At 35.3% G+C, this 22,400-nt stretch overlaps 1 protein-coding gene across 1 annotated transcript; it reads right to left on the reverse strand.

The window, feature by feature from the left end:
* Positions 1–285: 285 nt before the first annotated feature.
* On the reverse strand, positions 286–22,178 carry LOC131931068 (1-phosphatidylinositol 4,5-bisphosphate phosphodiesterase delta-4; the record flags this gene model as incomplete). The annotated part of the gene is given in 19 exon segments (XM_059287762.1): positions 286–2,373; positions 2,761–2,907; positions 4,018–4,153; positions 4,875–4,933; positions 5,486–5,593; positions 6,234–6,413; positions 7,001–7,199; positions 9,056–9,132; positions 9,769–9,854; positions 10,105–10,225; positions 10,390–10,475; positions 10,644–10,761; positions 12,273–12,366; positions 12,776–12,842; positions 14,563–14,681; positions 15,998–16,127; positions 18,622–18,764; positions 20,187–20,257; positions 22,029–22,178. Coding segments are annotated over 19 exon segments (2,180 nt in total), but the record flags the coding sequence as incomplete, so codon positions are not given.
* Between the last annotated feature and the right edge of the window lie 222 nt (positions 22,179–22,400).

A 22,400-nucleotide genomic window follows, 5' to 3' on the forward strand; every position in this document is an offset into this window, starting at 1 on the left:
CTGTCATAGTATAAAGCTCCCAAATCAAGAAAAAAAAATGCAGGAAAGTCACCTGATTTACAGAATTAATTATCAAATACAATGGAAAAAAAAATTGTCAAGATAAAAAATAGATTTATTGGTAAAACGAATCTGAAATAATTATTCATTTGATCCAAGTATGTCGTACATTATTTGTTACTTAGTTTCACAGCAGTAGTAAAAAAAACAACTATTAAGTAAATTTAATTAAACTATAAATGAGGCCCACACAAAAAAATGTATGTTTTTTTTACATGCACAGACTGCAATTTTGTTAAAACTCCCTTATTTTATTACTTAATGAAAATTGTTGCCTAAATCATTTTTTAACCACATTAAATTGATATATATATATATAGATCACATACTTCACATTCCAATACAAAAAAATACATGTGAAATGCCTAGTAATAAGACTTAAGAGCCATTTAATTGTTGAGATGATTGATCAAATTAGAAAAATATATATTGAAATGCTTGATTAGTAGGTTAAAAACAACCTGCTCCTTGTACAAGTAAAAAACATTTACTCAGTGGCAGAGTATGATACATTTGTTTTATTTTACCTCCATATATTAATGGATTGTGTGGTTAGCAATTAAAGTTCATCGTACTTGAAGCAGCTACCACAGCTGAACCCAGAAACTGGGTTCTACTAGACTTAGGTGTGCACTAGGTAAGTATAAAATCACAAATATCAATATGCTGCCAATATATTTGGTGCACATTTATATATACACAGTGGAAGATTTTGTTTTCTCTAAAGCTTTGGGAGACTAAATAACTCAACTGGTGAATTTTTTTTTTGCAATCAACTAACCTAGTTTTTTGCTAATGCTAATTACACAGACCCAAGTACCAAAATATTCTAAAAAATTGATCAATTTATGATACAATTTGCACTGCTAAAGGTTTCATACATTTCTTTTAGAAAAAACTATGGCCAACTAAACTAACTACAGTTGAATAAATTTAATAAAATTTTAAATGCGATTAGTCTTTAAACTTTGTAGATAAACAATGTTCAGGGACTTTTTAACAAGGTGGCATTTAAATCAGTGTACAAAAATTTTCTGTTCTGACCCAATTATTTTAAATCTTGAACTCTTAATAATACTCTGTCAAGAAGATTAACAGTCAAGGGCTTAAATTAATCATGTATGACATCATAATGAGATTCTTATTATGCAAGAAAGACATGTCCCTCAACTGGGTATAAAATGTTTAAATTAAGTTACAAATATAACAATTTTAATTTGCATATATTACATTTCAAAAGCAAGGAAAAAGTAAAGTTTAAAAATAAAATATTACAGAATTGTCTTTTGCTTTGCAACAGCAATTTTATTTCACTTGCATAGTTTCCACTTTATAGCGTCTACAAAATTAAATAAACAATTGGTTATTTTCTATTGTATATAGTTTTTACTAGTGGCGATCCACGAATATGTAGCCATGGGAAAAAAAATACATATAGGAGAAAAATAAATAAAATCATGTGGGCACCCATAGGTATATAGGCCAATTTTAAACATATTTACATTCATAAATATATCTCTAAGCACTCTACCCCTTAGAAAAATAATTCTTTTCTCTATTTTTTGCCCCTTTCCCAACCAAAGTGAAAAATGTATGCAGCTGTCCCAAGATTGTAATGATTCTAGATGCCATATTGAAAGCTGCTAACATTTTTTTACATAAAGTTACAGGCATTTTAGTAGTGAAAAAATGTTCAATGGTGCCCATCATCAACAGCACAACTTATCAGCACATGTAATATCAGTGACATTATAAATTTTGTAAAACATTTTGATCTGTCAGTATAAATGCTTTAAACTTTAATGGGCTTATCAATTAGGATGTGATTAAACATAATTGGTGATGAAATACAAATGGAATATTTTTTAAATTCAACACAACCCAATTAATATTTACAGTTACAGCAACATTTTAAAAGTATATTAATATTTGTAAATCTATATAATAACGGTATGTATAGATAAAGTTTATATATTATTAGAGATTACATTAACAAACAAATAAAGAGTATGGAGTTGATTTTATAAACATTAACAAAAGTAAATAAATGTTTGTAACATTAAAAATATAAACAAAGTTATAATTGAAAATAAAGTATAGTATCAAGTGTGAGACAAAACTTATTCCAATTGTAATTAATGTTTTTTTCAATATTGAGTTTTATTGGGCACAATTTTTTACTAGTCTGCAACAAGTGGTAGAACCTCAATTTTAAATGCAGTTATCATGTGTCTGTCACTGTGATGTGCACAAAAATTAATGCTTGACTGCACTTAACACCATTACTGTCATAAATTGGAAAATGACGAAAACCTGAAAACAAAAATTAATAATTTAAATGCAAATATTATTTTAATAAAAATGAGCTTTAATTATAGGCTATAGATCAATCCTCAATCCCAAAAAAAAAAAAAATTTGAACTAAATTTTCATTTCACTATTTTCACTATACCTTGAGCAGTTTTCTCTATGTAAAGTTTAATATATTAAAAGAAATAAATTGCAAAGCTTATATAAAAGTAATTAACTATGAGAAGAAATTGTGTTTAGTTGAAAACAAATCTTTAAGTGGATGCCGTAAAATCGTACAAGTGTGTTTTATTCCCATAACCACTGACTATATATATACGTTGTTATTCCAGTTAAGTGCTATTTTTACTCAACAATGTAAGGATAATTTAATACAGTGAAGTGTCTGACCTTCTTGAATGCAGCGTACTGGCAGGCAGTAGTAACCGATAAAATCATCTTTCCCCATATCTTCATCTAACACTGTAAACTTTAAGAGTGCCACCTCTGGACGTCTCAACAGAAAATCAAATGTTTCATACCATCTGGGATTGAAACCTGTTGAGAAAAATACAATCAATAGCTCATATATAATTAGTCATCCACAAAGGATTTAATTTAGTTTTATGCAAATTATCTCCCATTGTTATACATCATCAGGGGACGACGTGGTCAGACAGTAGTGCACACGACTGCTAACCTGAAAGCTATGAGTTCAGATTGTGGACTTGAGTCCGTAGGACTTTGATAGCTTTGATAGGCACCAGACTTAAATTAGGGGAAACTAAGGTAACTGGATGGATCGGACACACGTTAAGAAAAGAAAAAGAAAACATCGCAAAACATGCATTGGACTGGAATCCCCAGGGGAAAAGGAGGGTGGGCCGGCCAAAGAAAACATGGAAGAGAACGGTTGAGGAAGAGGCAAAAACAGCTGGGCTCTCATGGGCACAGATTAGAGGAGCAGCCCAAAACCGAGTCCGCTGAAGATGTGTGGTTGCAGCCCTTTGCTCCCCAGGGGCCATAAAAGAGTGATGATGATGAAGGTAACTGGGCATAGTTCTGACTACACTATCCCTATAAATGTACAGGTCATTGACACAGATGAACTCTACTTCTTCAGCCCCTTGTGTCTATGGAAAATGATATACACCATCAAAAAATGCCAGATTTACTCATATCTCTGAATTACATCTCCACAAAAATAATCACTATACTAATGAAATAATTGTTTACCACTTGAAATTTAAGAATTACAGAATTCACCATCATTTTATATATTAAGCTCCCTTTGGTCAAGAAAGCTAATCAACACAAGTCTGAAATCGTCTCTCCCTGAGTAATGTCATTTATGGCTCAACCCTCATTTACACATGAATTTATTTAAGCATGATGAATTTCTCATGTTACAAAATTAACAGTGAAATGAAGTCTTAAGTATAATTATTGTTCTAAACTTGTACGAATTTAAAAACCATTAATTTGTGTTTTTAATGAACATTCTGCGGGTAATCCCTAAACGTTTTGGATGAATTCCCCATGTTACGATGTCAGACATTTTAAAACAGATATGAGTTCCAAATATTCGGGTATTCCTTACCAAATATTCTATAAACCATAATTATAAACATGTAAGAGTTAAAAATGAAATATTTAGAAAATTCTTACCATTATTTAAAATAGCTCTAGTTTTTGACTGTGCTAGATCATATGGTACTCCCAAAATGTCAACTTTAATAAATGGATCAATAATTTCACCTCTAAGACTGTCATTTGGTTTTGGTAGCTGAAAACCACTTATCACCTATTAAACATTTAAAAAAAAAAGATTCTTTTAATTTACATAGGATTAAATATATAACATATATACATAGATCTATAAAAATACATATATATATATATTGTTGGAACTACCATCCTTTTGAATAAACCCTGCCTATGACACTGCATATATAGATCAATGGCTTAGACTTCTTGCTATTGGGGACAATAGGTTATGATTACATTGTCGTGTATGAAACAAAGGTACAGGGATCGAATAGTTAAAAGCAGATGAACACTTTTATCACTGAACTATTGATAAGGATGTACCACAGCTAACGTGGCAAAAAACATTAAGCACTGTTTTAATGTCTTAATGCCATAAATTGTGCTTATACTTATATAGAGATGTAGGGCTTATTCATTGAAAAAAAAGTGTACATATTTGCTATATTTGAATCAATGTTTACAAATTTATTTTTTATTTGCCTTAGTAATCATTTTTTTTTTAAATCTGAAAGAGACTTTAACCTGAAACAAGTTAAAAAATTAATGACAGCTGCATGGTAATTGGAAATACAAACACAGGCCCTGCACAATTACTGAAAGAAACAGACAGACTCCACTTCCTCTGCTTTACTCTGAACATCAGAGGGTACTTCCATTTGTTTTTCAAAATTACAAAACAAAGTATAGGGTACACCATACAGTGACTATTTTAATTTTGAAAGACAAATTTCAAAAGTAATGAAATTAATACTTACTGTGATAGTTAATTTTCTTATAATAGTTTCACTCTGAATAGCTTTTAAGAACTTAGCTTCTGTAATACAATACAAAAAATTATACTTTTAACAACATAAATAAACACAGTAAAAAAATGTTAAATATCAAGAAATCTGAAATAATGACACTAAAATTATTTTGTGTAGTATGTGCTTATCAAATAAACAATTAAACAAAATAATATGCTTTGTAAATGAACATTAATGGGGGAAAATGTTAAATTAATTTAAAATCCAATTTCAATAATTATCAAGCATGACAGACTGGTTTATCTTGCTTCATTATTTTTCAAATTGGAAAAGAATTTTGATTGGTTTATCGTATAAAACAGATCAAAGGACTAATGATATCCCCAGAGAGTTTGCTATTTTAAAAAGGAAAAGAGAACTTTAAAAAATTCAAGTAAAATTGAATTTATTGAGTAAAACCTTTTTTTTTAAATCCACACATCCAAGGGGACGCTACTGCAATAATGATACGGTAACTGACTAGCATAGTTAGTTCCCCTGTATCCTTGATACTGTTATTTCAAATAATTTTATTATTAAAATTTGCAGTAATGAAGTCCCTGAAAATTAAATTTTCTCACCTGATAACATAAAATCTGGCTTGAGGACATATCCTGATCCACCGTTATCCAGGAAAAGGCCATGATTATAGAACATCGGATCACTACCAGTCTGATAATTCAAAGCAACTGAAAAATATATTTTAACAAATCTAAAAAAAATCCTCAATCCTTTTTGTTATTGTTGTATTAATTATCTACAGAAAACCAGGGATATTATATTTAAAAATAATTGTAAGCATATTCAAACCACATTTTCATAATGAGTCAGAAAGAATTAGGGCAAGAAAAGGGCTAGGATTAGGTTTCTCTATTGTGGCAAACACTTCACTACTCTGGGCAAACAATAACGCCCTCATCATCCCCATAAAAATGTCTACAAAAATATTACATCTAACAAACGAGCTTATCAAAGTAGTTAATTTCTGTCTGTAGTTAATTTCTGTCTACGCAAATCAAAATAAAATTTTCCTGTTATAATTTTTAAAATATGTTTAACATTAACAATCTTTATTTTAACAAAAAGTAAAACAAAATTGTAGTGATGATTTTATTGCTTTTTAAGATCAGTAAAATAATTGCTGAAACCAATAATTGGTAATTTTTAGATTTATATTACCTGCATCTGCAATACAGTCAAAGACAACCATGTATATTAAGTAGCAAATTATGGCTTTTTTTTTATACCAATGGGTAAAATTACACCTGTTTGTGATTACATAAGAATTGAATTTATAAACTAAAACTAAAAAAAAGGTGAAATATTTACCAAGCTGAACACCATGTATCCATATTGGGATTGGGTTGTAGTTACTGGAATCTGTCCGGGAACCTGCCGGATAAGCCCGGATCATACAGTTCCGGCAAAGCTTGTTGAGGCTCTGTGGATTTGTTTGGATCATTTTAGCTAACCTGCTTTCACTTAAGGATAAAACATTGAAAGACGGATCTGAAAAAATAAAATGTTTTAGAAGTCAGACACTGTTAAAAATGTGAATTGTAAATTGTTTAGATTTGTTAGAGGAAATATGATATGAATCAATTACAAGATAAACGGGCGAACTTACATGGCTAATATAAATTGTTTTTAAAAATTCATATTTTTTATAATCTAAATTATATTTTATGATCTTTTAAAGATTATTGGCACCTATGAATACCTAAAACTGAAACTGTGGTACTTCGTGGCCTAGTGGTAAAACTTTTATAGGTACCCAACTCACATTAGGGAAAGTAAAGGCGGTGACCACATAATCCATTCATATACAGGTTTAAGAAACATATGAACTCTTCTTCACCTGTTTAATAAATCTTCAGTTTTTTTTTAAAACTGACTAACAGTCTAATATCTAATGTTAGGTTGTCAATAACTGATGTCTATAGCCTACAATGTGTTTGATTTAACACACACACACACACACACACACAAACAAGACATGTTATAATGTAAAAATTTATTTACAGCAAAAATAGAAATTATTTGATATGATTATTTGATATGATGATTTGATATGAAATGAAAAATGCAAAATTAACCTGTTGATGATTCTGCCCTTTCAAAGCTGATACTTTTCATGGTGGTGACCTCGCTAAGGGCTGGGTGAAGTTTGATTTTGTGGTGCGTTGCTGGTTTGCTCTGTTTGGTGACTTGCATAGCCTCTTTCGGCAACTCTGCCGCCTCATCTTCATCACTAACTTCATCACTACCAGATGTGGATTGGGGCAATCTCTTGCCCTTAAAAGATTAAAACATTTATAATTGAATTTTAATATTTCATTTTTTTTTAAATTTTGAAATAAGGAATCACAGTTTTTATATCCGTAGTAAAATGTATACGAAATTGATTAGAACATTGTGCTATTTTGTTTCCTAACTGTGCAATGGTTTTGTTAGGTTACTATTTTTAGGATTTATTGTGGTAAATTATGAGATGATATTTTACTTTTTTTAATGAGTTGTTTTTTGTTTTATGAAATTTAATAAATTATTCTAGTAAACTTTTTATTTTTTTTTATCTACATAATATTTATTTAATAACCCTTTAGAAGGGCTCAAATATTTTTAAATGGTAGTGGCTGGCTTATAGCCAGTCCCATTTAAAATGGTATTTTAAGGTAGTAATGAGTGTAAGTACATTTTCAAACTATCTCACATTTTTGCATTTATTTTTATACAGTTTCAAAGATCTTCAATAAAAAATATAAATAAATATACCTAAACATTTTAAGATCAGTTTTAATGTTAATATTTTAAAACTAAAAGTAATAATAAGTAATAAAATGAGGGAATATTTTTCAATTTTTTTAAAATCGATTTATTAGGTAGTATAAAAAATTTAGTTTTCATTGAAAGTTATTTCCCTTTGACTTAAAAGTCGGTAATGTTTACTTCCCTGGATTGAAGATTTAGATGAAATTTCCTATTTTCTCAGAAAATAGGAGATATGCATAATGAAACATTAGTTAACTAAGACATAAATCTATAAAGCATAGTATATTTAGATTTATGTCACAAGACTATTAACTAAATTGCAGTACAAAAAAATTAATTAGACTAATCAATAATACAGAAAACAAGAACTATAAAATGTAGTCGGTTTTTACAAGCTTTTATTTAACTCACTTCCTCGTCAGTCGTCAGTCTGTCTAGACGGAAACGCAGGAGTGAAAATTCGGACAGTTCTACTTGACCGACACGATTCACAGTTGGGTCAAGACATGAAGACAATGCAATCTGAATCTAAATTCGACTTAATTGGATGCCTAATTAATTTTTTATGAATTAATTAAAATTTGGACCGAATTAGTAGGCATGTCTAGCCAACCACACCACACGCGTCATCACCTTCAATAGCTTCAATGGCTGCGTTCAAAAACCATTGCGCGCCTACTGAACGTGATGTTCAGTAGGCGCGCAATGGTTTTTAGTCATGTAACTCTATTGTAAATAAAACATGTAAAGTACTGAAAAAAAAAATTCATAAAAAACGTTTTAATAACAAGCTTTTATGTAATGATGCACTAAAAAGTAGAAAATAAATTATAGACTACTATTTAAATAACTATAAAGAAAAGCGTGGGTGTCTTCCTTAACATTAGTAAAGGTATCCAATAGATACTAAAGTGACCCACGCTTTTCTTTATAGTTATTTAAATAGTAGTCTATAATTTATTTTCTACTTTTTAGTGCATCATTACATAAAAGCTTGTTATTAAAACGTTTTTTATGAATTTTTTTTAACATAATCCTTTTTGTGTTTAAATTTTATCACTCAACATTTCAAGCTTTTTCAGTGATTTCTTTCCAATTTGAAAAACAATGTTTCTGCAACACCTTTATTTTAAATTTTTAATTTAATCTAACTGAATTACAAATCTCTTCGATACATTTTTGTCTTTATGATCAAAGCTTTCACAAATTTAGATCTTTAAGGCTTTAGATTAGTTAATTTTTATCCGCTGTAAAGGGTAAGTGGAGGTAAAGACTACTCCACACATTTCAACAAAGAGATAAGTATCATACACATTGTTTTATCCGCAGACTTTTTAAAATGTCTTCTCTGAAACCAACAAGTGGTACACCAACCTTACCTTTACAATTATTTTGTTGCGCAGTTGTTCAGGTGAAGGGGTCTTTATCACATCTGTCTGAGGGCACCACAATTTATCTTTTTACAGTTAAGTCAAACTCTAGTAAGACAGTTACAGTAACAGCTTGCCTTATATCCCAGCTTTATGCTTAATACATAAATCGGAGTAGAAATTTTAAAATTTCCTGTTTTGAAAAGGCATGGTGAAGAATGAAATTATAGTGCTGTATGCAGCATGGATATTGATAGAACTTCCTTGGTTATGACCATCTTTAAAATTGTATTTGTAGTACTAATTGCCAAAATGAAAAAAAATTTTGAAAGTGAATTAGCGGACCACATGTCGTTATTCTATTTTAAAGTTGTTCTATAAAAATATTTTTTTAGTTCTGGCAGGTAATGTTATTATTATGTTATTATATATAGTAAAGTTCCCTTTCAAACCTGATGGTCTATAGGGCAAGTGAAGTAGAGTTCACTTGTTTCTGTGACCTCGGCATATGAAGAGATAGTGTGGTCAGCACTATGCCCAGCCACCTTTACTTTCCCTAACATAAGTTAGGTACCCACCTACTGACTTTAACCTGGTTTCAAACTCTTAAGGGTTAGCAGTCCAGCTCTCTACCGCTAGACCACTCCGTTCCATGTTATTATATACATATATATATACATATATATATAAAGGGATAGATATATATGCTTTTAGAAGGATACTTCCAAATACAGAAGACATGATGTCAGCCATTGCTTGCTGCTGCTCTAAACCACAGTGGTTCTCTATAGATAATGTTACAGGGAACCTAAAAATAGAAAAGTTGGTTCTTATAATAAAAAAACCTAAAAACCAGACATTGAAAAAAGCGTGCATGAAAAATAGAAACCTTTTCTGTAAATTTCGTAATATATTAATGTAGCCACAGGAAATAGTTAAATGCATAGTCATTGATAGCTTTGACGCAAACCTAAAAACCAGATACTGAAAAAAATGTGCATTTAAAACAGATAGCTTTTCTGTAAATTTCATATAATGCTAACACCTAATGTACTCACGGCGAAGATTTAAATGCATAGTCGTTGATGGCCCTGATAACACTACGGAAGGATATTTTAGAGGTTAAGGTGTAGCCATGATAGATGATTGGTTCTTTGTTTGGGCCATCCCAACAATCCACTGAAATAAAAAAATGTATTAAAGAAATTTAATCAAATTCAAATGCTTTTAATTGTATTAAAATATTACATGACAGTATTTTATTACCAAATTTAGGGAAAAAAAAATTAAATTCAATAAATTTTGACGATGAAGGTTATTGGATCATGAAAAGTTATATTTACATTCGACACATCTGCAGCCCTTCTTTAATGCTGTTATATACATTTCTACATTACTGTTTCCAGTAAGCTGATCTGCTTCAAGGTATCTACAATACAAAGGGATTTAACTCTTATTAAAATGTTGTAAAACGCTTTATAAAGTAAAAAAAAAGACTGGACAAGACGGTTTTGGAGAGTAAAAATTATGAAATTATTTCAATTTTTTATATTGATATAAATTTTCTAAATATAAAAAACAAATTATTCTGACTCACGTGTTATGAGAGGAGGCAATAAGGTAATCTGTCATAGGTCGATTCATGTCCTGATAAACAACCCTGTGGGCGGGGTTAAAGAGTTCCTGGCGCTCAGAGGTCAAAAATTTTCTGAAAGCTGAAATTTAAACTTGAATTAGTACTGTTGTTTGACTGCATGCAAGACTATTTGATGTAACCCATACCATTCACTACATTGATTTGGAGGTCAAATATGTTAATTATATTATTTTTACAAAAACTAGCTTTAAAGCTATGGGATGGCATGGTCGGATGGTAGAGCATATGACTGCTAACCCGAAAGTCATGTTCAATTCTGAGAACGTTTCAGTCGAACGTCCCTGAATCCACCCAGCTCTGACCACACTATCCCTTCATATACCAAGATTCCTGAAACAGGTAAAGCTTACTTCACCTGCCCCATGACCATCAGGCTCAAAAAGGTACTCTACTACTTTAAAGCACTAAAGTAGTAAAGAATATATACATAAACTTTTGTTAGTTAATTTCAAAATGTATTGAACAGATTAAACTTGGCACATGGTTGTGTTGTGGAGCTCAGTTGGGTATCTGGGGTAGTTCTGAGTGTACTTATGTTGAATTTTTGCCAAAAATAGGCACCACTTCTGACAATGGTATCAGTCTCCCCCTGCTCTAACTTATCTTACACCATTTACATTTGCGGGATGTATACTATACATGTCTAGAAAAAAATACTAGCAACAATTAAATGTATGAAAACATTTTTCCTATGGGACATGTATTGCTGTTTGCGTTTTTTTTTTCTTGAAATGTATATTATAAATGTTGTAAGTGTAAACGAGCCGTAAGCCTTTAATATAATATCTAGCATTTCCCAAGTATTCTTAGCCATCTATAACGCCTTGAGTCCATGAATCTAAGGTTAGCGGCAGTGTCCTTTACCACTAAATCACTACCAATTAGTGTCGCTTTCAGATATTTTTTTCTGGTGGAAGGTAGGTGCTTGAGAGGTGGTGAACACTGGTTAAAGTATTTGTAGGCCCTATATATTTTCTTAATCACAATTTAAGCTATTCATCTTTTCTGTTTTGTCTAAGGTGTGTGTGTGTGGGGGGGGGGATGCCTTGGATGTGCTCAAGAGAAGATGCTTTTAAAGAAACAGTCTGTTTATTTTATTTTTAAGTTTTAATTAAATTAAATTTAAGTAGGCCTAAGTGCCAAGTGCCGCAAGTGGGCCTAACTTAAAAAAAACAACTTTAATTCACTTTTTTAGTAACTAACTACTAGATCTAAGTATTAACTAGTAATATATTAACTATTAAGCCTAAATAATAATTAATAAATAGGCTCTCTTTTGTAGTCTATTGATTTAAGAAACAACACTAGACTGGGTCTGTCTTGTCTAGATCTAGATAGTCTAGATCTGAATATTTTTACTTTTAAGCCTACTGTTTTAAATTTAAGCCTACAAGGTTTCCCCAGGGGAGGTCACTCATTATTCACGCCGGGAGTATTCGTTGAATTAACAAGCCAAAGGACATAATCAATTATAATAATTTATAAATTCCATTTTCCCCCCCATCAATTGTTGATCGATGCACTTATTTTATAATCCCATTTTATATATTTCTGAGGAAAAAAACTCACCTTCCAAACTCAGCTGATTTTTCTTTCTGTAATCTTTTTCCGTTTCAAATTCCTCTATAATTTTTCGACAGTGGTCTTCAGTGGCACCAACCATCTTCAGAGAAAAGGAAAAATTGTAGTTAAAATTAAAAATAACACGTATTGAATTGTCGTTCATTAACTGATGTCCAGAGAGGATTTTTGTTATATGGGTAAGGGTGGATTCATACAGTCTAACGTAGTCTTCTTCGTTCTTAAATGCCATATATATTGGAGGGAAAAGGTCTAGCTACCGAAGGCTAAATCTGGCAACCAAAGAGAAAAAAAAAAGGGGGGGGGGGGGGGGGGGGAAGTGACAATAGGGGGAAGGGGCGTTAAACATCGGCTATAATCTACAGACGTCGTTAATGGAATATTCCGAATGCCCCGAATCACATGGACCAAAAACATTTTGGTAAATGATGTACTATTTGAAAATAAAAAAATTCTATAAATGACTATGTTTTTTGACACTGTTTTCATACCTTTTGTCCACTTCTCAAAAAAGACAACAAATCTTGCAATGTCATGCAACCTTTGCCCTTTGTATATCTGAAAAATAAATTGATGAACATAACAACACTGTACCAAACGGTTGGGTGATTTTTTTTTTCCTTCATAAAACCGTCTAAAAACAGAATATACAATAACATAAATGACATTACATGGTGTTTCATATTCTCTACCCTTCCCCATGAAAAGTATATTACATATCGTCAAAAAACATAGTCAGAATGACCTTACATCTGCGGAAAGGGGGGGGGGGGAGTGCATACTGGAAAGATGCCTTAAAGAAACGCTGCTGACCCCAAATAAACCCCACACAGCCCGACTGACCCTAAATAAACCCCTCACACCCTGACTGACCCCAAATGAACCCCTCACACACAGTGGCGGAACTAGAAAAAAAGGGCCACCCCGCAAAATTTTTTTTAGGCCCCCCTATATATATATATATATATATATATATATATATATATATATATATATATATATATATATATATATATATATATGTATATATATATATATATATATATAGAGAGAGAGAGAGAGAGAGAGAGAGAGAGAGAGAGAGAGACAAACATAAAATTCGAACGTAGGATACTCATCACCGGCCTGTTCGGGCTTTGAAAAAAAATAATGTTTTTTTTTTCAATTAAAACCAATTACTACATCATGTCATGTGTGTAAGTTAGTGCATTTTTTTTTTTTTTTAAGTTAGTGCATTAGTGCGTTTTTTTTTTTAAAATCGATGTTATCACTGCTTTATCACCTTTGAAAATCTAGTCAGCCAAAAGAATATAAAACATGAAAGCTTTGTAGAAGTAATTGTGTCTCGTGTTATGAATATTTTTTTTTGTATTTATATTATTAATCTTAAATACATTTTCTTTTTATACAATGTCATTCTTTAGTAATTATTTTATTTAAAAAAATAATAATTAAGAGAAGTAATTGCTTTTTGATTTGTTTAGTACAAATCTATTAAAAGGAGCACCCATATTTGACTATTTAAAAAGGGAAATAAGTCATGGAAGTGGTTTGAACGTTTGCTTATCTTTGCTAAGTTTAATTGTAGGAGAAAGGGAACTCGGCTTTCACCGTGGTTTAAAAACAAAGGGAAAAAGAATATACAAGAGGGTGGGGTGGTGTCTATAAAATAAAGATAATCCAACCGCAGCTACGCTAATCTTTTTACAAAACAACCATCAAGTCAAATATGCAAGATAATTTTTTTTTTAAAATATAAAAAAATTAATTATGGTCGGCTGTGGGCCCCTAAATGGCGTGGGCCACCCCGCATTGCGGGGTCTGGCGGCACTGTAGTTCCGCCCCTGCTCACACCCCAATAAACCCCTCACCCCGTGACTGACCCCCAAATGAACCCCTCACACCCAGACTGACCCTAAATGAACCCCTCACAGCCAGACTGATCCCGAATAAACCTCTCACAGACTGACCCCCAAATAAACCTGTCCAGACTGACCCCAAATAAACCCCTCACAGACTGACCCCAAATAACCCTTTCATAGACTGATAAACCCCTCACAGCCAGAATGACCCCCAAATAAACCTGTCCAGAATTACCCCCAAATAAACCTGTCCAGACTGACCCCAAATAAACCCCTCACAGACTGACCCCAAATAACCCTTTCATAGACTGATAAACCCCTCACAGCCAGAATTACCCCCAAATAAACCTGTCCAGACTGACCCCAAATAAACCCCTCACAGACTGACCCCAAACAAACCCCACACAGCCACTGACCCCAGATAAACCTCCTCGATCTCCACCCGCCGAGTGAGCCGATGATAAAAATGGACGAACTCCTCCCTGTCCAGCACGCTGCCCTTACGTTTGCTGATGTTCCTGTTGGTGTCTGCCGCCTGCACGAGATGGAAACAAACATGTTCAGATCAGGGGATCGATTCGGTCCAGTCTGGTTAACGAATATATAGCGTGAGATCAGAAGATCGACAATGTCCAGGGTTTAGAACAAAAGATCGATTCTGTCCAGTCTAACGAATATATAGCGTGAGATAAAAAAATCGAAAATGTCCAGGGTTTAGAACAAAAGATCGATTCTGTCAAGTCTAACGAATATATAGCGTGAGATCAGAAGATCGACAATGTCCAGGGTTTAGAACAAAAGATCGATTCTGTCCAGTCTAACGAATATATAGCGTGAGATCAGAAGATCGAAAATGTCCATGGTTTAGAACAGAAGATCGATTCTGTCCAGTCTGTTTAACGATCTGTAGATTGATTCTGTCCAGTCTAACGATTATTTAGCGTGAGATCAGAAGATCGACAAGGTCCAGGTGAGAACAGAATATCGATTTGGTCCAGTCTGTTTAGAGAATAAAATGTAGAGAGACACCTAAAGGCTGATTTAATTCTATCTGTAAAACTATTATTGAGATTAGAGGGATATCACATGACTCTCAACGTACGTATATCATCAAACAGACATTAAGGTGGGAATGGACTATACCTTGTAAATAAAACGTACCTCCTCTCTGCACTACTTCACACCTCCTCCCAGCTCTAATCCGCACCTCCTCAATCCTAATCTGCACCTCCTCAATCCTAATCTGCACCCCCTCAATCCTAATCTTCACCCCTCAATCCTAATCTGCACCCCTTCAATCCTAATCTGCACCCCTCAATCCTAATCTGCACCCCCTCAATCCTAATCTGCACCCCCTCAATCCTAATCTGCACCCCTCAATCCTAATCTGCACCTCCTCAATCCTAATCTGCACCCCCTCAATCCTAATCTGCACCCCCTCAATCCTAATCTGCACCCCCTCAGTCCTGATCCGCACCTCTCAGTCCTAATCCGCACCTCCTCAGTCCTAATCCGCACCCCCTCAGTCCTGATCCGCACCTCTCAGTCCTAATCTGCACCTCCTCAATCCTAATCTGCACCCCCTCAATCCTAATCTGCACCCCCTCAATCCTAATCTGCACCCCCTCAATCCTAATCTGCACCCCCTCAGTCCTGATCCGCACCTCTCAGTCCTAATCCGCACCTCCTCAATCCTAATCCGCACCCCTCAGTCCTAATCCGCACCTCAGTCCTAATCCGCACCTCCTCAATCCTAATCAGCACCTCCCCCAGTCCTAATCCACACCTCCCCATGATCCACACCGCCAGTTTGAGAAGCGCCAACACAGACCGAGCTACCATTTGTCCTACCTCAAACAGCTCCCTCGCGTACTTCCGCTCTACGTCAGCGTTGAGCACGTGCATGAGGTTCATGACCTCCTCAAAATCCAGATTTCCGTCGTCGTTGACGTCCGCTCTATTGAAAGCTTGCTGTATGTTCGTGGGGGCAGTTAAGGCAACAACATACATGGCGATATTTGAAATTTAGCTGAGAAGTTACTACACTGGCGCCACAATAAAGGCATAGGTGGTTATAGTTATATTAGTTGTGCGAGATTAAGAAATAGTTAAGTACAAGTAAAATAGTCAGTGTTTCTTCCAGACTTTTGTCTCCTGGGGGGGGGGGGGGGGGGAGGAGGAGAGGGCACTATGTTTTCTTCGGGGAGCGGAGTAAATTTTCCGGGGGGGGGGGGGAATCGGACAATGGTAAAAGTATATGTTTTCTATATAAATTTCATTTCGTCGTCCCCCCCCCCACACACACACAAAGAGATGCCTGGGAAAAACTCTGAAAATAGTGTAGAGCACACGTTCAGACTTAATGGGTCATGGTTCAGATGAAATAGAATTCACGTGCTTTTGGTATTTGAAAGGATATTGTGGCCCGCACTACTATCGTAAGGGATCCTGTGTTAACGACCCCCTGTTAAGGCCCCAGTATTAGGAAATCATGTGCCTGGGATCAAGTTATTAGCGACCCCCTGTTGTGTGCCAGGGATCAAGCGTTAGCGACTCTTTTTTAGGGATCCCATGTTAGTTTCCGTCGTGTTATACGGATCCCACGTTAGCGAACCCATATTAGTGACCCCCCTGTTAGGGACCCCATGTTAAGAACAAATGTGTGTGTAATGGATCACGTGGCAGCGAATCCTTATTAGTGATCCCTTGTTAGGGACCCCATGTTAGGAACATGAATCCCCTTATTTGTGACCCCATGTTAGGGACCCCTTGTTAGAAACACACCCCTTATTAGTGACCCCCTGTTAGGGACCCCATCTTAGGAACACACACCCCTTATTAGTAACCCCCTATTGGGGACCCCATGTTAGGAACACACACCCCTTATTAGTGACCCCCCTGTTAGGGACCCAATATTAGGAACACACACCCCTTATTAGTGACCCCCCTGTTAGGGACCCCATGTTAGGAACACACACCCCTTATTAGTGACCCCCCTGTTAGGGACCCCATGTTACGAACACACAACCCTTATTAGTGACCCCATGTTAGGGACCCCATGTTAGGAACACACACCCCTTATTAGTGACCCCTTGTTAGGGACCCCATGTTAGGAACACACACCCCTTATTAGTGACCCCCCTGTTAGGAACACACACCCCTTATTAGTGACCCCCCTGTTAGGAACACACACCCCTTATTAGTGACCCCTTGTTAGGGACCCCATGTTAGGAACACACACCCCTTATTAGTGACCCCCTGTTAGGGACCCCATGTTACGAACACACAACCCTTATTAGTGACCCCCCTGTTAGGGACCCCATGTTAGGAACACACACCCCTTATTAGTGACCCCCCTGTTAGGGACCCCATGTTAGGAACACACACCCCTTATTAGTGACCCCCCTGTTAGGGACCCCATGTTAGGAACACACAACCCTTATTAGTGACCCCCCTGTTAGGGACCCCATGTTAGGAACACACAACCCTTATTAGTGACCCCCCTGTTAGGGACCCCATGTTAGGAACACACCCCTTATTAGTGACCCCCCTGTTAGGGACCCCATGTTAGGAACACACAACCCTTATTAGTGACCCCCCTGTTAGGGACCCCATGTTAGGAACACACAACCCTTATTAGTGACCCCCCTGTTAGGGACCCCATGTTAGGAACACACACCCCTTATTAGTGACCCCATGTTATGAACACACACCCCTTATTAGTGACCCCCCTGTTAGGGACCCAATATTAGAAACACACACCCCTTATTAGTGACCCCCTGTTAGGGACCCCATCTTAGGAACACACACCCCTTATTAGTGACCCCTTGTTAGGGACCCAATGTTAGGAACACACACCCCTTATTAGTGACCCCCTGTTAGGGACCCCATCTTAGGAACACACACCCCATATTAGTGACCCCCTGTTAGGGACCCAATGTTAGGAACACACACCCCTTATTAGTGACCCCCTGTTAGGGACCCCATGTTAGGAACACACACCCCTTATTAGTGACCCCCTGTTAGGGACCCCATGTTAAGAATACACACCCCTTATTAGTGACCCCCTGTTAGGGACATCATCTTAGAAACACACACCCCTTATTAGTGACCCCCTGTTAGGAACACACCCCCCTTATTAGTGACCCCCTGTTAGGGACATCATCTTAGAAACACACACCCCTTATTAGTGACCCCCTGTTAGGAACACACCCCCCTTATTAGTGACCCCCTGTTAGGGACATCATCTTAGAAACACACACCCCTTATTAGTGACCCCCTGTTAGGAACACACCCCCCTTATTAGTGACCCCCTGTTAGGGACCCCATCTTAGGAACACACACCCCTTATTAGTGACCCCATCTTAGGAACACACCCCCCTTATTAGTGACCCCTTGTTAGGGACCCCATGTTACGAACACACCCCCCTTATTAGTGACCCCCTGTTCCTTAAACTCAGCCCGGCCAAGGATATCTGTCCGTGGCGTTCCTCTGGTCAGCCAGCTGGTCCATGGAAAACCGGAGTGCCCGCACCCATTTGTCCCTGCTCTCCTTGCTGGGCGCCTTCAGGTACAAGCATTTCCGGGGGTCGTAAATCACCACAAAACACAGGTGTTTCTGGTGTAGGGAGTATGAAATTAGAAAAAATATATAATTGTTTAGATGTGAAGAATACTTCCGGGGGTCGTAAATCACCACAAAACACAGGTGTTTCTGGTGTAGGGAGTATGAAATTAGAAAAAATATATAATTGTTTAGATGTGAAGAATACTTCCGGGGGTCGTAAATCACCACAAAACACAGGTGTTTCTGGTGTAGGGAGTATGAAATTAGAAAAATATATAATTGTATAGATGTGAAGAATACTTCCGGGGGTCGTAAATCACCACAAAACACAGGTGTTTCTGGTGTAGAGAATATGAAATTAGAAAAAATATATAATTGTTTAGATGTGAAGAATACTTCCGGGGGTCGTAAATCACCACAAAACAGGTGTTTCTGGTGTAAAGAATATGAAATTAGAAAAAATATATAATTGTTTAGATGTGAAGAATACTTCCGGGGGTCGTAAATCACCATAAAACACAGGTGTTTCTGGTGTAGGGAGTATGAAATTAGAAAAATATATAATTGTATAAATGTGAAGAATACTTCCGGAGGTCGTAAATAACCACAAAACACAGGTGTTTCTGGTGTAGAGAATATGACATTTTAAAAAATAATATAATTGTTTTGATGAAGAGAATATTTCCTGGGGTCGTAAATCCCCACTAGACACAGGTGTTTCTGTTGTAGAGAGTATGAAATTTTAACAAAATAATATAATTGTTTTGATGAAGAGAATATTTTCGGGGGTCGTAAATCCCCACTAGACACAGGTGTTTCTGTTGTAGAGAGTATGAAATTTTAACAAAATAATATAATTGTTTTGATGAAGAGAATATTTTCGGGGGTCGTAAATCCCCACTAGACACAGGTGTTTCTGTTGTAGAGAGTATGAAATTTTAACAAAATAATATAATTGTTTTGATGAAGAGAATATTTTCGGGGGTCGTAAATCACCACAAAACACGTGTTTCTGTTGTAGAGAATACGAAATTTTCAAAATAATATAATTGTTTTGATAAAGAGAATACTTCCGGGGGTCGTTAATCGCCACTAGACACAGGTAGTGTTTCTTATGAAATGAACACATGATGTTAACTCAAATAATAATTGTATAGAATGTACACTGTAGATGAGAAAGTTAGGCCAGTTAGAATGAAAAAATAAGTTTGTTGCGGAAAATACTAAATGCTTAGTGTATGTTCCATTATGGGTAATACAACATTATTAGAAATGGTAACTAAAAACATGTAAACCAAAACTCCCAGTCATAAAGATTACAAGAGACCCATAAGTAAAAACAAAAAAATAACGCATTACATCAACGCCCATATGAACCATTACTAACGCATTTTTAATAAATATAGATGTTTATCATCAAGCTTGAGTAACCGTTATTGCGCACAGTTTGTTTTACTCAGTTCTTTCCCTTACTTCATTTTCTGCAAATTTCTTGGAATACTCCTTTTCCCCCTCTCTGATTTCTTTTAATTTGGTGAAAGGAACTGCAGATAAAATAAAATAAAGCATTTCAATAATGTATTGAAAAGCGATTGTTAGAGTACTATAAACAAATTGTCAGTCAAAACATGTACATGTAAATAAGAAATTATCCTTGAAATAAAATAAAACTTAAGACTTTTCACAAAGACAACGCCTATCAACTGTTTACTAAATCAAACAAATGCTGCCTTGCAGTTATTTCATGGATGGAATGAGGCTATGGAGGCAAATAAAAAAGGCTGAAATAGGAGTCAACGTCCTATACGGCGCATAACAGGTTCTCATGTAATACTTATTTAAGTTTGAGGAAATCCGCTCCAACATTACAATTACGAACGAAGAAGAAGAAGAAAGCGGTTTCCATATTTTTTACCCAAATTTTATTGGTAAAAAAAAACATGGAAAAATCTTGACAGCTAATTGAATGTACCTTGAGAGCGATATATTCCCTTAGCGCGCCTCTCTTCTGCACATTTTGCATAAGCAGGGTGGGGAAGAGATACATTCACACGCAGAGGCGTAGCGACCCCGCCCGGCGCCCTTGGACAAATTTTCAATTTGGCGCCCCCCCCCTATATATTTATTATATTTATAATTGAAAATAGCTAAAACTAGCTTGTTTTGGCGCAAAGGGTCGGCGCCCGGGGACATATGTAACCCCCCGGCTTCCGCTCCCTCACCCCCCCCCCGTCGCTACGCTTGTTCACACTTGCGCACACGCACACCACACACATACGCACTTGCGTAAATAGTTGTTATTTTTGGGGGTTTTTTTTGTTACCGTAGGTTGCCACTTAATACATTGGGGAAACATCGGAAGATTATATTCCCAACGTGTTTTACTGAACACAAATAAATGAGAGCAAGATAAGATAATGCTACATGGTAAGTTTGTTTAAAACATTTCCTCCTCCCCCCACCCACCTTTTCATTAGATCAGATATAAGCTTTAAATTGCTCAACTATCCACATACACTCACCTACCTCCCCCCCCCTTAGGTATTCTTTTTAACACTGTCTATTTAGTCACCTTATAACCGCTGTCAATTAGACTGAACTGTGTGTACTCTCATGTGTATGCGTGTATACGTGCTTCCATGCGCTTGTGTGTGTGTGTTTATGTGTAGCCTATGTACATGCGGATACCTATGTGCATATACATGTACATATGTATGTGTTTGTGTACACGCACATGCATGTGTGGGTGAATGCTAATACGTGTAATCCAGTTATCCGAATTTCATAAACATATGGTTAAAAAAGGTATATTTTGAAAATTTGCAATTCGATATTTTAATTTTAGCCCAAAATTGTCAAAATGAAGATTTCAACTACATTAAAAATACGCTCGTTCTCTTTATTTTTGTAACAACCAATATTCTTTTGTTGTTTAAATTAAGACGCATATTTTTTTTAAAAATTATCAAATTTTTTCTTTAACATTAAAATAAAAGTTCAAAGTGTGAGAATATATTTTGAACTTAAATGCTTCGAGATGGTAACAAATATGACAACGATATTTTTTTGAGTTGTGATTACCCATATTATTCAAAACGGTAAATAACGATATATATATATATATATATATATATATATATATATATATATATATATATATATATATATATATATATATATGTATGTATATATATATTACATATTCAACTGTATAAAGCGATATCTAAATAAAAATAAAATAAAGGGAAACCTCTTCACTGCAACGGGACAGTAAGAATCGTTACCATTCTACAGACAAGAAGGGGTTGAACTAACTTGCCAAATCGTGGAGTTTTTTCTTGGACGGTTCGTAGTAGATGAATTTCTTCTGCAGGTCCAAGCAGAAGTTCCGTTGCTGCCTGTTGCTCTTGGACTTGACCTTCTCCAGTAGCATGCCGCTGCCTAGCTCCACCAGAAGACGGTCCACTGGAGATTTTTAAAAAAAGATGGATGGATTAGTTGTTTTTTTTAAATTAGTGGGAAGAATTTGTTTTATTTATAGTAAGGCCACGAAAATTCTATGTGAATCGTGTGTCGGTGGCGTAGCAAGAATTTCGTCTGAATTTAAAAAAAAAATGTTTTTATGATATTTGATGATAAGATTCGTTTCTTTAAAAATAGATTCATGGGAAGAGTTTGTTCTATTTA

The sequence above is a fragment of the Physella acuta genome, unplaced genomic scaffold (assembly GCF_028476545.2).
Source record: "Physella acuta isolate Inbredline_101_S28 unplaced genomic scaffold, ASM2847654v3 ptg001886l, whole genome shotgun sequence".
In the NCBI taxonomy this organism is placed as follows: domain Eukaryota; kingdom Metazoa; phylum Mollusca; class Gastropoda; family Physidae; genus Physella; species Physella acuta.